The 16,783-nt window shown below is 47.7% G+C and overlaps 1 protein-coding gene across 1 annotated transcript in view; it reads right to left on the bottom strand.

Annotated features, from left to right (window-relative positions):
• LOC147880509 (uncharacterized) overlaps window positions 1-16,783 on the bottom strand; it is a 185,428-nt gene that overhangs the window by 64,374 nt on the left and 104,271 nt on the right. The window contains exons 10-11 of the mRNA XM_087371226.1: window positions 3,099-3,250; window positions 2,565-2,666 (exon numbers count right to left, since the gene is read on the bottom strand). Of these exons, the coding sequence (XP_087227352.1) occupies window positions 2,565-2,666; window positions 3,099-3,250 (254 nt within the window). The remainder of the gene's footprint in view (window positions 1-2,564; window positions 2,667-3,098; window positions 3,251-16,783) is intronic.

Raw genomic sequence — 16,783 nt, 5'->3', positions numbered from 1 at the left:
GAGACTAGAATCGAAGGACCAGGGTTATGCATGGCAGACACGATGACAGCTTGGATGTCAAGCCCGGCACTGAAGTGGGTACTACTTCCGTTGAAGTGGCTGCCGTGGCTGCTGATGAAGACATCGTTGCAACAGGAGCTAAGGGGCTGTCTTGACCTTGATGCGCGTTTGAGGAGCCCTCGTCCTTAGTACTTTCTTCTTTCACCCATTCCCCACTTTGTACTTCTTCTTCTCTGGAGTCGAGATTTGATCACCACCGATCTTGTTGGTCCAAATCGATGAGAGTCTCGATGAAGTTACTTGCTCTGGCTACAGCTCCAATAGGTTCACTTTGTGCTCTTCCTGAGGACTTTGCGAACTTCCGTCTCACGTAATGCTTTTTGTATCTAGTTTGGTCGGCCGGAAGTCTCCTCTCCACTCTCCTTAAGTACCTCCTAGTTCTCTCACTCGCTCCTTCAAGTGTATCAAAACTACTCAGCATAAGAACTCTCTCCTCTAGGACCCTAGAACTCCACTTCCCTCTTGCTACTCAACACCAGCAGTGTCCCACCATGATTGCCATAAACTATCTGAGGGGAGGGGTTCCTATCCTTCCGGAGGTGTTACTAGAGGCCAAAGGCCGATGGCGTGAGAAGCATGAGTGTTGCAATGCTCTAATGCAATGAATCGCGCGGAGTGCACCGTGTAGGGGTGTGCAGGTGTCATAGGTTGTACTGCAGTGAACAGCGACGTACTATGCTAAATGACAATCAGATGAGAACTCCACAATATAAGCATAAGAAGAAACATCGTCATACACTGGTGAAAAATCTCCATATCAGAAAGAGACAGTAAGAATGAGAAAGTGACCAAGATGGCCAAAGTACATATCACTGGATCAGCACCTACAAGTCACACGTCGCAAGTCACAAGAAGACACAGATCTATCTCCATAGTAGACTGAAGGGTACACACAGGTCTCTCCACACTCTCTTCTTGGCGAGCTCGCAGCTCCAGCCTCTATCTCTCCTCACACTCTCCTTTCTCCCGCTCCAATGCCGAATGCCGAATGCCAAATGCTCAATCCCCTATCCCTCTTTCCCTCTCCACCTTCTCCTTCATCCTCATCCCCCTGCCTTGGAGGGTCCCCTCCTGGCTAAGAATCTCTCCCCCTTCTCCCATTTTGTCATCCTCCTATCTCCTTAGCTATTGAGGATAGCCGTTGTGCTGCCGCTGGCTCTCTTGATAGCTCCGGTGACTTCCTGACTCCCTGACTCGCCAGCCTCTTCTAGTCAAGGTGGTGTAAATACTCCATGTGTAGGTGAGCTGGATCACCGCACCACTGAACCACTATGTAACTGTAAATATTCCTGATTGCTCCATGTGCTAAGCTCATTATCCATGTGCGCAGGTCTCGCCTTGGGCATGGTACTCCTGGTTGACCTGTGGTTGACATACGTCAACATGTGTCGACGCATGGTCACGTCGAATAGTACTCCTAGATGGACCTGTGTGGTCAACCCCTCATGTCGTGTGGCTGATGTGTGTTGACACATGGTCAACAATGCGTGTCAATATGTGGTCAACGCATGTTGAAATGTGGTCAACGCCTGTCGACATGTGGTCAATGCTTGAAGATAGCAACTGCGTGGGGTGTCTCTATTGTAACACTTGGGCTTGGTACAACTCAGCATCCCTTTCTATGGCACCAAAAGGTCTGAGATGCAGGAGGCAAGATACCAAGGAATCACATGTATATTGAACGAGCACATTGGAACAGAGGCCTAGGCTAGCATTTTTGGCACCATGAAGTGGAGGCCATTTCGACGAACAAGCTCTTTCGCCGGGCTTGGGATGCCATCTTCGAAGAAGAGAAGAAGGGTCAAGAGGAAAATCCTAGAGTCAAGCTGGATTGAGGACACTAAGCAATGGTTTAGAAGGTAACAGGCAGAGGCCATCCTAGAGATACTTCTTGTGGATGGGGATTTTACAGAAGATGCTTGCAATGTAAGGGCGTTTACACACTAGCTCGCCCATGGGCATGCCCAAGGCTGATGGACGGGCAAGATTGCTCGTCGCCCGCAGCCTGCCCATGATACGGATTCATTTATTGCCTGGGCGGCGGCCATACTGTGTAAACAGCCTAAGTTGCAATGTTGGGATCTCGCACACAGTACAAGGAAAACTGACTTTTACGCAGCACATTGTACTTACTCCAGCCATGGGGTTCTTCCATGGGCAGTCACACCATCTGAGATGGAAGACTCAAAACTGGCACATGGATGGGACGGGAGCTCCTCAAGCAATCTCTCGACGCCATAGTCTCAACTAACCGATGACCTCTAGGGCTGCTCCCACATTATACAGTACGTTTTGGTGCTGCTTTTTGCCTTCTTTTTTTTAATGTTTTATGATCAAATAACCCGGTATAGCAAAAAGTCAACATACTTCTCTTATTTTTAATCCAAGGATGATATCGTTGACATTACCAAGGCCTTTAAACATCAAAAGTATGCTACTCATCAAAGTTCCGAGAAGCCACTAGAAGGAACGTGGTTCTAGTACAAAATAAGATATTGAGGTACTTGAATGGGAAGTTCATGCGCTGTCTCAATGATGTCCAATGGTAAGCACAGGTTCAGGTCCCACCAACGTAAGCTCCTGTCATATGACCCAGAAACCAAAACCTGCAATTTCCATGAAAAGAAATTGGGAAATTGAAATATAATGAAAGCATGATTGTAACTGTCATCAGAAATCTATGCTTTCACTTATAAGTTAAATAGCTAGAATATTTGTTAAGTGCCCTCCAGATCATGACAGGTATCACCTTTTTTTGGTAAACATGAAGAAGGACAATATGACAAACCATCTAATGATAGCTCAAACAACTGCAATCCAGAGGTAATCAATGCAATAATGCCATATTCAATCCACGTTAAAATGCTGAATTTGGAATTATCTGTTACTCAAATCAGAAATGAAAATCGAGGAGTTTTTCTCGTGCATAGCATGATGTATTTCCATTTTGAGCTTGCTGCCACGGCGGGTTTTATTTATACTTAATGGAAGTCTCTTTTCTGAAGAAGAAAAAAGAAAGAAATGAAAATGAAACCTACCTCATCTTTACATGCAGCAAGTGCTGTGATCTTTCCAGTATGACCTCGAAGAATATCTGGACCCCTGCCTGCACCTTGAGCTGCTGTTTTCCACCTTGGTGCACCAGAATGACCATTCAGATTCCAAACCCTTACTTTGCAATCTTCAGATCCTGTATGAGATCATATGGTAGTATAAGACATGTGCTCTTCTCCTTCTAAAGATTATATCAAAGAGACCGCATCCACACTGAGGCAGACCCCAAGTAAGCTAGATTTGTCTAGAAAGAACGGTTTTTTCACTTTTTCAAAAGGCAAAAAAAAAAGCGTATGAGACCAAGAAAAACGGAAATCCCCAACGGGGGGAAATAGAGGCATGTCATATCTGTTGTACCTAGATTCATCCAGCTTCATAAATAAGACAAAAAGACCATCAATTTATTAAAATTACTATAGCTTTGCTTACTTCATCTTGCAATGTAGATGCCAGATTTACCTCTATAGATATTGAAATAAGAGATTCCTTGCATTGTGCTGCTTGAATCTGAGTCAATTGTGATGGAAGCGACAAAACGAAAGAGGATGAACCTGAAGCAACTGAAGCAAGCTAGAATGAAATTGCAACAACACTAATGAGGTACAAAGCTAGGGTAGTCATAGAGATAAAACCCTAGGATGGACCCTAACTAGGGTCAAAAGATGTGAGGCGATAAGTCCCACACAAACTCAACCTCTAGCTGAGGTTAGGGGTAAAAAACTTTAACAAAGGGAAAATGTGCCCCTGGCCCCTTATTACATAATATTGGCTAGTGCCTTAGGAAATATAAATATTTCTAACATCCCCCTGCAGTGACAATGGCCCTTCTCAGCAAAAAATTGTTGCAATGCCTTGGACAATTATTTCCCCCCTTGTTGTGAATGGAGGGTCTATATCTTGCACTCAAATTGATTTTCAATCAAGGCAACAAAGTGTTTGACCACATTGCAAACTTCAGACTTCTAATAAGAGCAAAGAACCATGTAAAACACATGAAGTCATCAATGAATGTAACATAATAGAGCTGACCTCCAAGAGACAGAGTGTGCATGGGTCTGCAAACATAAGTATGGGCAAGCTGTAATTTACGTATAGCCTTGACTCAATATCCGTGGGAAAGGATAAATGATGCAATGCATTGGGGGCCCTGCCGTTCTCCACCTTTCAGCAGCCCCGTCGTGGGCTCCTCCAGAGAGGGATTTGCATTGCACATGCCCTGATCTGAGGCACCAAAGTTAGTCTTAGAGATTTGGCGACAGCTAGAGACCATTCTAGAGGGACGTTGGGCCCGGTCGGTAGAAGATGCGATCTAGAGGAGCAATGAAGAGCTTCACTCTCAGGCCTCCCGCCACCACCCTTCTGCCACCACCACCTCCTTGAGGTCCGTGAGAGAGCTTTGAGACGATACCTAGCTTCCATCGAGCATCTCAGGGAGTAGGACCCAATCTTGCAATGGCTTGTAGATAGAAATAAGTGCGAGTGGCTGGACCTCCAAGACAGAGAGATCCACTGTGCACAGTTTTCCTATCACTCATCCAAGGCCTGGTGGGTGCAGCAAGGAGATGAGATGACTAGACAGTTCTTCCAGAACATGGGGCCTTGATCAGCAGGGGGACAGTTGTAGAGACTATGAGATGCGAGCAGTTAGACGCACTCAAACCCCCAGGAGATTCTAGAGATGACTACAGAGTTTTATCAGAGCCAGTTTCACTCTGAGGAGTCGTCCCCCCTTGCGCATGCTTCCCAGGAGTCTGTTTGGGCCCACATTCAGACAATGGTATCTTAGAGCATGAGCAAACAATTAGAGGGGGGACGAGGAGCTCTAGGAGGCCTTCCCGCCAAAAGTGCCGTGAGAAGGACGGACCGATACTGTCTTTCTTTAGGTGCTTCTAGAAGCACATCCGCACCCCCCACTTCATTTGGATTTCTAGGAGATATTTAACTCAGGATCTCTCCCTACGAAGGGTGAATTTGTTTGATCCTAAAGGGGGGGAGACAGGGCATATATACAAGATCGTGGCCAAGGTCTTGAGTTTGCTGTTGCAAGCTCATCTCCTAGATATCATTCATGACATGCAGATAGGGTTTGTTTAGGAACATAGCATCCTAGACAACATCTTCACTTTTTGGGAGGCATTGGAGTGGGCCCGGGAGGAGTCTCAACCTCTTGTTGTCCTTCTCTTGGATTTTGAGAAGACTTATGACAGGATGGAGTGGCCTTTCGTGGAAGGCACCATGCATAGACTGGGCTTTTAGACAGATGGATCAGAGAGGTCTTGACCTTGTATGTAGGGAGCTCAGTCAAATGTTGATTAGCGGACACACAGGCGAGGCTTTCTTTCTCTCACGCTCAGTTCGATAGGGCTCTCCTCGCCCCTTTTCTCTTCCTTCTTGTAGAAGAGACATTGAAATACTTTTTGAACTCTCAGGCTGCAGGCCTTATAGGGACGAGGCTCCTGATCCGACAAGAGGGGTTGCTGGATTCATAGTTCACAGATGATACGACACTTTATGTGGAGGGTTCTGCAAAGAGCCTTGAGGCAGTTAGGGAGGCTCTATCCATATATTGTGACTCGAGAGGTTCGAGACTGGGGATTGTTGCCCTTTGTTTTAGATGAATTATGTGGGGGGGCAGATAGTGAGATACCTTGGGTGCCAAGTGGGCATGGACGTTTCAGCAGAGTAGCAAACCACCTCGGTACTAGAGAGTGTGCAGCGCAACTTCTTTATTGGAACTTGGCCAAACCCTCTTTTTAGCAGGCAAGGCCCGACGGCCAACTAGGTCCTCTTGGCCATAGCTTGGTATATAGCCTCACGCTTGTGCTTTTGCAGGGGATTCATGGGTCATCTTTGGCACTTAGTGTGAAAGGCAAGGTCAGATGGCATACGAAACACCAAAGCTAGAGTGGCTTGGCAGTAGACGACGATCCTCCCGTAGGCCCAGGGAGGCCTTGGCATCATTGACCCAGACATGCAGAGCAGAGCCCTTCTGGGCAATTTGTTGGCACGTGGTCTCACCCTATGTTGAGCCCTGGAAGCTCTTGCTTCAGTGATGGATTCTCAAGAATACTCCCGGCACAGGTGGACAGTGGCAATAGTCCCACAGATGGGATCTTTTCGGAGGCCCCCTCATAAGGAAGGGATCCCCTCTTATGAGAATCCCTTTCAGAGTTTGGAAGCGCCTATCAGGGGGACTTATTCAGGCTAGTCCTGCATGCTATGAGGAGTCTAATCAGCTGCCGGTCATCTGGCACCCAGAGCTCCAGGCTCCAGAGGGTCACACATTGGCAAGGCATAGTGGGACAATGGCCTAGTGAGATCCTTTGGGATTTGAAGACGGCTATGGGGTGCAAATAGTGTCTCTTAGGATTCAGTTCCTACAGCAATTACGGGCCTATTATCATTGCAGATACTACATGGTGGGAATGGGGGGCCTCTTGCATGCAAGATAGAGAGGGACAATTGGGATGAGGAGGTCTTCGATAGACTAGGGTGGCAGCGGATCAGGATAGTGGGCTGATTAGGCGAGGTTTGGACTATTGACCCAAACACAATCCTTTTATATCACAAGGGAGCACAGTGGCACCTCTAGTTATGGGAGGGTAGATATCTGTGGGACATCCGCCATTGGGACCCAGGTGAGTGGTTATGGCCTACGTAGGGCCCACAGACAGAGTGGAGAAGGTGCCCTTCTTCTGAGCAGCCTGGACCCCCACGACGAAAGAATTCATACTTCTTCTAGAAGATGGCGCATGGGGGCTTGTCCACTCGCCCATGGCTAGACCAGATGTGGGTGGATGGCAGCTGCCATTGCTACACAGATAGAGGCTTAGAGGTACCCTATTGTCTCTAGGGTTGCCCAGCAATGCAGAGGATTTGGTCAACAGCTTTCAAAATTGTGGTCAGCATGCAACGGATGCAGTGAAATTTTACATGGGGGATGGTCGCACGGATTATAGAGCAGGGTCATGCTTTCTTAATTGACCCAACCTCTCTAGGTTACAAGATCCAGGGCTAGCATGTGCTTAGGATTGAGACTATACATGATGTTGTGCCTCCCTCACGCATACGCACTGTGCCTTCACTCGAAGATAGTGTTTTGATCACTGCTTGGAACATCTGGGTATCCCGATGCAGTTTGGTGATGGGAGGACATGAAGATCTCCCGAAGGCCACTCTTGTCACCATCTGGCAAGACATTATTTGCACCCTGCATGCCATCTGGGAGCGCAGTGAAGGAACATCGTGGAAAGAGGGAGAGAGAGAGGGTAGGCTAGGGAGAGAGGAAGTGATACTCAAAAGGAGACATAATGAAATGGAAATGAAATGACTAGAGCAATGAACAAAAATGAGAGTACTCACATGTAGACCAAAGAGCTTGTAGCTTGATACTTGATTGATTTGACACTAGACAAGTACAACTCTTATATAAGAGCACACACACACATATGAACACTTATGCATATGGGATAACTCCCAATATGACACGTGGCATCAATAGGACACACTAGACTAGAACTCACACTAGAACACACTAGAACAAACATTTTTGACTCACTTTGGCTTCATATTCCAACACCCTCCCATGAAGGCAAGGTGAGAGACTACTGGAATGGAACCAAGAACGGACCATGACAATGATGGTCTAAGGTGAGGGACTATTGGAATGGAACCAAGAACAGAACATGACAATGACGGTCATCAAACTGAGCACCCTATATAACTCAGAGGCTAAAGTCTGAGCGTGTTCAGAGGTTGATCCAAGCACTCTCATGGCTTGAGACTTGACATGCTCAGAGGCTCACGTTATAGCATGGCTACATGACCAGCTCATAGGTCTAGGAATACACCAACATCCTGGAACTTGGCCAAGCCTGATAACTAGACCTATCAAAGCTAATACATGGCTCCCACAATACATCCCTCTCTAAACCTATCAAAGCGAATACATGGCTCCCACTGTACATCCTCTCCTGGCTCCAGGGGCTAATGAGAGACATGGAGCCACACACCAAAACAAAATAGGAAAATACATCTTTTTAGGAGGACTATACAAGGCGGAGAGCCTTTGACTCAACACACATGATTTATTTGCATTCATTTTGGGGGACAACCTAGGGCAGAGTACCCTTGACTCAAACAAGAAAGTAGTAAAGATATATTTCATTTATGCATAGCAAGGACAGAGAACCCATAAGCCCGAAGTAGCTACCACACAAGAGTGTGCGCATCCTAATGCAAAGAGGCATGTCCGTGAAGAACCAGGCAAGAATACCCTTGAATGATGTGTCGATGAAGGCCATAGGAGCAGCTAGCAAGGGAGATCACGTCATGACTCTCAATGTGCCGATCGGCGAATGCGCAGAAGAGGCTCAAACAAATGAGTGAAAGTGCTCAAGGGAGCTGCCCAAATCACTGCTGGAGGTCACGGGAGTCCAAATCTGAGCAAAATATGCCAAAAAATAGCATAAAACTGCTCCGAATTGCCTTCTGACAAGTTGTACGGACTCCTGGCACTGTCATGCATCCACCTGCAGAGGTCTATATAGATGTACGTATAGCTGTACGGATAAAAAAGTCGAATTTTTTTTTCCTCGAAAAGGGCGGGACAAGGTCATTTGTGTTTGGGAAGTGCCAAAATTTCAAAAAATGTAGAAATTGGACCTCAAAAGGTCAAAAAACAGCCGCTAGACTGCTCCAAACAAGTTTTTGGCGAGAAACTGACAAGGAATGTCCGCCAATGCTGAGGGAAAACCACGAACTGATGCGGGAGTGAGCTGAACTCACAAACGAGGACCGTGGAGTACCTGATGGCGAGGAACCATGGCGAGGCTAAGGGAAGGGAGGCTCTACCTTAGAGGAGAGGGGAGCTTCCATTTGCGGGCTTCTCTCATCCTCTAGATAGAGCAAGAAGAAGGGGAAGGTAGGAAGGGACACTCTGATGCCACATGAAGGAACATGGTGGAAAGAGGGAGAGAGAGAGGGAAGGCTGGGGAGAGAGGAAGCGATACTCAAAAGGAGACATAATGAAATGGAAATGAAATGACTAGAGCAATGAACAAAAATGAGAGTACTTACATGCAGACCAAAGAGCCTGTAGCTTGATACTTGATTGATTTGACACTAGACAAGTACAGCTCTTATATAAGAGCGCACACACACATATGAACACTTATGCATATGGGATAACTGCCAATATGACTCGTGGCATCCATAGGACACACTAGACTAGAACTCACACTAGAACACACATTTTTAACTCACTTTGTCTTCATATTCCAACACGTAGGACTCTAGGTTCTATAGTGATCGTTGAACGCAGAGCGATTCTGCAAGACATGGCCTATGGGCACTTTTATTCCCTCACTACAAGAGGTATTCGGTGGATGTATAGCTGCCATGTTGGTTGCTAGCCCCTATTCCAGAGATTTCCAAGGCAGTGAGCTGGGTTTTCTAGAAATAGCTAATTCTCTGACAAAGAAGTTTTGTTTTTGTCTTTTTCCCATGGTCAGCACCTTTCAGTCTTCTTGATTTGTATGGTTGGTTTTTCAAAACATTAATAGTATTTCCTTTCCTCCTAGGGAAAAATAGAAGAAAAAAACGATGCATTCTACACATTGCCACATCATCACTGCATGGCCAATAGTTAACACCTCAACACATGCACAACTCTTGCATGTTGCATATTGATGAGCCCATCGATGTCACCTCATTTATTTTCTATACGCTTAAAAATCTTGGCTTTATTTTCTACACACACCCATTTAGACGTAGTGTCATTTAGGCTTGCTTACCCATGCCTCAGTCCGGGGATGAATTCCACAAAGTCATGTTGGGTTAGTGATTACTCATCCTCATGAGAGGGAAAAGGTGCCCTCTAGGGACTCGAAAAGACCTTGGCAAAAAAAGGGGAGAAAAGCAAGGTGAGAAAGAGATGGCAAAAGAAAGTGCCAGGAGCGGCAAGGGCGGGCTTGAAAGGCTTGGAAAATACAGCAAGGGCCTGTTTTGGCCCCAAGAGGAAAAGAGGCTAGGCAAGGCCTTGCTAGAGACCACGGGGGGTAGATGGTAGAGCGAACGCTGACAAAACCATCGTGCAAGAGGCGAGACGTAACAACCCACGAACGGGCTGATGGCAGCTCAAGGACCACAAAGCATAAGGGCTGCAGCTGTTCGGCGCATGTTCCCAAGACCTTCATGCTAACTCTCTGATCACCCCACACCACTGTTGCAACCTTTAGCACCCAACTATTCAAGCATAAATTGGTCACCACACACTTGGATGGACCAATGTCCTCCAAGCCTGCATAGTAGAGACGCCACCCTAAATCAAGAAGCTCTCCCAAAAGCAACAGCCGACCCCAAGCAGGATCCTTGCCTCACACTCATAGCTATCAACCCACGTCCCATGCCAACTCACCATCCAGAAGCTTGCCCTTCTCCATCATGTAGCCATCTTGCATGCATGCTCTTCTAGATTCCAGCCACGTCATCACTTGCATTTTTACCACTCTCCCATCCTTTACCAAAACTTAGACCAAGGCTATTAATGCCCAAATTCCAACCTTTGACACACTATCTTCAAGCAAGCATTTAATGCTTATTTACCCACAGACTATCACACATGATGAACCCAATCCTGACACATGGAAGGATCACATGGCTCACAACAAACACGAAACACTCATGACAACATAAACATATGACTCAAGACAATAGTTAAGAACACATGCCATCCCGTCATCAACACAACACACACTCGATACCGTGCTCTGGAGTGCCTGGTGCACCCACACCTTGGGCTCATCATTTCCCACTGAAACCTTGCAAAAATCCATTCATAAGCTCAAAGAGTTTTTTACATCATAGTAGATCCTTTTGATAAAAGGGTGCTCACATATCCCAAGATCATCAGAACTTTTTGACTATGTGTGCAAGGCTAAGTGCCTACCCGCAGACATGCAACAAGTGAAAAAACTATTTACATTTTTATTCACACAACGTGTGCAAAAGCCGTTTCCAACCACCGCGAGCTGCTGCTCCTCCCCGCACGAGCTGCCCCTCCCTCCTCTCAGCCTAGCCTCTCCCTCAGCCCCCTCCTCTCAGCCTAGCTTCTCCCTCAGCCCCCTCCTCCTCCCTCTTAGCCCCTCCCTCTCATCCCCTCCTCCAAACCCTCCTCCCTCTCAGCCCCGCCGCCCTCTCCTCCCTCTCTCCCGGCTGCTACCCCCCTCTCCTCGTCTCCCTACCTCTACCTTTTCCCTCCCCCCCCTCACCTCTCCTTGCCCCCGCCTCAGCCCTCCCTCCCTCGTCTCCCTACCTCCGCCTCACCGCCGCCTCACCCCTCCCCCCCACCTCCTCTTCCCCCTGCCTCAGCCTTCCCCTCTCCCCCTTCAGCCTACCCCGGCCCCTCACGCCCCCCCCCGGCCTCTTCTTGCCCCTCCTCCTTCAGCCTTCAGCCTCTCCCGCCCCCTCCTAGCGGCCTCTCTGCACCCCCCCCCCCCGGGCTCTTCTTGCCCCTCCTCCTCCTCCTCCTTCAGCCTTCAGCCTTCAGCCTCTCTTGCCCCCTCCTGGCGGCCTCTCTGCCCTCCCCTCCCCCCCCCCCGCCCCGGTCAGCTCCTACACTCCTCCCTGGCAGCCTATCCCTCCCGGCTGCTGCCCCCCTCCCTGACTGGGCCTCCTCCTCCTCTCTTTTGCCTCCCTCTTCATTCTCCTTCTTGTTCAGGTAGCATTTTGTGTGGAATGACCCCATTGTGTTCGAGTCGGCCTTACCATCTCGATTGGCGATGGCTCAGCCTTCAGACAATCTTCGCTCAATCCCACCGGCTGCGAAAACGATCCCATTCTCAAAAGACGAGCTGCAGCAGCTCAGAAAAGATACAGAGCAAGAGAGCTCGACATCGCTCTTTGCTCGCATCCATGGGTCCCACCCTTCCAAATTACAGGCCAGGAACTGGATGCTCGCCGCTTTACTTGGAGACCTCGCAGGGCACCTCACAGATGTTCGCCTGCTTGGTCGAGGTTTCTTTTAGGTTGTTTTTTTTTCCCCGGATGCAGCAGGTACAGTGCTTCAAGCCAGTCCTTTGGCATTGAGCTCCAAGAGGATGTTCTTGACACATTTCTCGTTGGGCTTTGACCCTGTCGAGGAGGACAGCAGGATGTTTTCACTCTTCCTCAGATTCCCCGGCCTCCCTCAGGTGTACCATCAACTCTCATCTTCCATTGGAGCCGCTTTCAGGATGGTCACCGAGATCCCCCCTTTCCTGGGATGCCTTCTTCGGCAGCAAAGGTAGTCAGATCGGACAGGGTACCATGTGTTAGGGTTGTTGTTTGTGATCCTAACCTTAAGCATGACCACATCATGCTCCAACGTCCAGATGGATCCTTCTTCAGGCAGAGAGTCGAAAACGTTGGGAGACAGGATCAATGTAGGATTCGTAGGACCCCTGGGCACTTTGCCAGAGATTACCCAAGGAATAAAAAAAAGAAAAGGCCTAAAAGATCCACGGGTGTTGCGCCTCCTAGCACCACCTCGGCTGGACCTAATTCATGTTCTATCGCACATCCTACCACTTCTCACGCTACTGGACCTTCCACCTCTCACCCAGGACCGTTGGTTACAGCCTCTCGTCCTGGACCTTCGTTTATAGCGCGTATGGGACCTTTAGCACGTCCTGTTCCAGTCATCCCCCCTTGGCTGCCACTCAAAGTTGTTGAGCCAACTCCACATCTGGAGGCTACTGATGGCGCCACAGGCTCTCCTTTACAGAAAGGAGATATACATGTTTTAGTTCCTTCTGCTGATGAGATTGCTTCTATCTCTTCATCCATTCATGTGAAGGAGATTTCTCCTAGGTAGCAAGCCTTTGCTGAATCTCGTGTTGTACTCAAGGCTAATGCGGCTATTTTGGCCAAGATCAATAAGCACCAGCAGCCCCCTTTTCCTCTTACTCCTTCATCCGTAGGGATCCTCCGCAGACCTATGCTAGGAGCATCTTTCAAGAACTCTTTTGCAGTTCTAGCAGACATGGCAGAGTTTGATTTAGAGGAGGAGTTTATACCCTCTACCCTTGGGGAGCACCTCGTTCAGAGCACCATGGATAGAGCTTCCCCCTCTACAGGTGTGGGAGTACTTTCCCTAGTTGATTTTCCTCCTCTTGAGAGGAGGAAATTTTCCCAGGAGAGGGATATCTCCGCTACCAAGTCAGGTAGAGTTTTTCATCCGGCCTCTTCCTCTCGTCAATGAGGATTGTCAGTTGGAACTTTCAGGGCCTTGGAGGTGTATCTCACCGCCACTATAGGGAGCTGAGTCGTAACCAACTTAATCCAGGTGTTATTGAGGGCCCCATCGATGTCCTCATGATTCAGGAACACAAACTGGATGTCAAGGATTGTGGCAAGTTGGGTAAGCTTCTCTTGGGGCATACTTTTTCGTCACCGCCTTGGGCAATAGGGGAGGTACTTGCCTTTCTGTTTCTTCTGCGGTGCTACCCTTGGTGATTGAACATGGGATCATAGTTCCCTCTAGAGCTCAGTGGATCATTCTTTTGATTGGTGGGCGTAAGCTTGGTTTCTTAAACATTTATGCCCCCAATTCAAGAGGAGACTATGTCCTTCTATGGAAGGAGCTGCTTTCTTGGTCATGCATTGCAGAGTCTTGGATCATTGGGGGTGATTTCAACATGGTTGAAATGCTCACAGACAAAAGAGGAGGTAGGGAAGGTGGTATCCATTCCCTAGAGAGAGCAACCTGGAATGCCTTCCTTTTCCATATAGTGGCAGAGATGCATGGCATGACGATGCTTTCCATACTCAGCCACAGTCACTCCTGTTTTCTTGGTCGAACAGGAGGTTGCAGATGCCTATCCACGCACTAATTGACAGATTTTATGTGGATGATTGGGATCTGGACAGAGGGGGGATAGTATGCATTACACCTGGGGTGTCCACTTCAGACCAATTTCCATTTGTTCTGTTTGTTTCAGATCCTCATGTGAGGAGACCCTCTGCCTATATCAGGATTCCATATGCCTTCTACGCAGAGGAGGGTCTCACAGAGGCAGTGTTGCGGACTTGGGTATCTCACATGCATGATGGGCAACAAGCAGTTCTTCTCTACTCTTGGCCCCAGACATAGTAAGGAGAACGTCTCACAGCTTGTTGACTCAGACGGAGTTTTACAGACACATCCAGATGACGTCTTGCAGGTAGCCACAAAGTTCTATGCCTCCCTTCTTACAACAGATCCTGACGCACAGGCCAGAGATGATGCTCCAGTTGTTATCTGGCAACACTTACCTATTTTGGTGACTGAGATATGATAGTCTCACTTGATGCACCATTCACCAACATAGAGTTCAAGACTGCTCTTTCTGCCCTTCACAAGGGCAAGTGCCTTAGTTCAGATGGGCTTACACCCCCTTTCTTTATTTCACTTTGGGATCAGATTGGGGATCACATTACCTCAGCGTTGCAGGGCGTTTGGGACTCGGGTGAGATGCCAGACTCACTCATGGAGAACCTCATTCATCTTATCCCAATACGGGGATGCATAAATTTAGTGTCTCAGTGGAGACTGATCACTCTATTGGGTACTCTGTACAAAATCTTAGCAAAAGCAATCAGCCTACATGTGCAGTTCTTTCTTCCAGATCTTATACATGATACACAGATGGTATTTGTGCATGGCAAGAGCATCTTCGATAACATCTTCTCATTTTGGGAGGCTTCTGACTGGGCCATGCATAATGGCCATAGGCTTTCCATTCTACTCCTGGACTTTGAGATAGCTTATGACAGAGTAGACTGGGGCTTTCTAGAGGGTGCCCTCACTCGCTTTGGATTCACAAATGCATGGATCAGAGGGGTGTCAGGTCTCTACAGATCAGCCCATAGCCAGGTTCTCATTGGTGGAGTCAAGGGAGACAAGTTTCAGATTACCAGATCGGTCCGTCAGGGATGCCCTCTAGTCCCCTTTCTTTTTTTAATTTGTCGCCGAAGCTATGAGCTATTGCTTTAGAGCTCAAGCTGATATTATAGGGCTAAGTCTTCCATTGAGGGAGGAGGATGAGCTATTGGATAGTGAGTTGGTAGATGATACAACTATTTTTTTGTATGCCACACCACAAACACTCACCTCATTCAGGACAGCCTTGGATTTGTTTTGCTCTGCAGCAGGGGCTCATATTAAATGGAAAAAATCCAATGGCTTTTGGATTAGTGATGAGAATACTCTAGACTGGGGGATTGACATAGGATTCACCTAGATTTAGAGGGGTGTTTCCATGAAGTACTTAGGATGCCTGGTTGGGGTGGGCATCTCTCCAGCACAACAGTTTGCTCCCGTGTTGGAGAGCATCAGGAGGAAACTCATTTTTTGGAGTTCTACCAAACTTGACCTTGCATCTAGAGTAATGGTTGTGAACCAAGTATTATTGGCTACTACCTGGTTCGTTTACTCTTGTTGGTGCAGATCTAGAGGTTGTATATCTCAGCTCATGAGACCCGTTAGGAAATTTCTTTGGAGTGGGTTAGAGGGCACCTCAGATGTTGTAGCCACAGTGGCTTGGGAGACCCTCATTCTCCCCACTGAGGAAGAAGGTCTCAATATTATGTATCCGAATTCGTAGTGTATGGCCATGCTCTGCAAATTTGTAGTGAGAGGATTATTTCTTGGACAAGAACTTGGAAGGGTTTCTTCCTACGCAACATTCAGTCTTGTACACCTTCTCACGGGGGAGATTGAATCGACAGGTCCAGATGGATTTTTACTTCAGCCCATCTTAGATCTCCCCTTTCCCCTCTCATGGCTTCCATTATGAAATCTTGGGGCAACTTCAGAGACACTCTTTAGAGATTTACACCCTCCTCTCGCGAAGAAATAGATAGGTGGCCAATTATGTGAAATGAATCCATATTGGATGAGCATGGCAGATCATTGGGTGTGTCACATTATATGCAGTGGTCTAGATGGGAGAGGGGACCTGCTTCCACTGTAGGTGCCTGGAAGGCTTTTAGATAGCTTCGAGAAGATCATAGACTTATCAGTTGTTGGCCACCTCAAAGGGAGTGCAGTCAGGATGCAGCAGATAGAGGCAGCCATACCAGCAGAGTGGACAAATACCGATCACTCACCGATCACAGAGTCCACTTGGTTGGGAGCCTTTATGGGGACGGGTGTTCCATTACAGGTTATTGCCTTGCGGGATGCACATGAGGAGACCCTTGTCTTTGATGTTTAGTCGGGAGGCAGACTTCTCAAATCTTCAGATGATATTCTTTTGGAGGTTGCCTTTCAACCTGTTAGGATTGCAGGTTACATGGAGTGGGGCATGGACTCACAGTGGTATCTTGATGATCCTAACCCCGTTCTTTTGGCACTCACGTCTTGGAGACTCTGGTTATATGGTGGTTCTCCCATCATGTTCTTGCAGTGGGACCCAGGGGAGTGGGAGTGGATTGATGAAGGGCACCGAGAGAAGAGCATTTCCTTCTTTCGCTACACAGTTAGAAATGCCAAGAGATTTCAGCATAGTAGTAGAGGTTGGAGGTCCTCCAGAGCTCCTCATTGGGATAGTTTTCATATTTCTGCAGAGGTGCAGAAAAACTTTTAGAGGAGGATCTGGAAATCCCTCAAAAATAGAAAGATCGCTCTCTTCTTTTGGCTTTCTATTCA

The sequence above is a fragment of the Dipteris shenzhenensis genome, chromosome 32 (genome assembly GCF_047967505.1).
Source record: "Dipteris shenzhenensis isolate YYH24624 ecotype China chromosome 32, Dip_SZ_1.0, whole genome shotgun sequence".
Taxonomy (NCBI): Eukaryota; Viridiplantae; Streptophyta; class Polypodiopsida; order Gleicheniales; family Dipteridaceae; genus Dipteris; species Dipteris shenzhenensis.
This window is presented reverse-complemented; position numbering and strand designations above follow the sequence as displayed.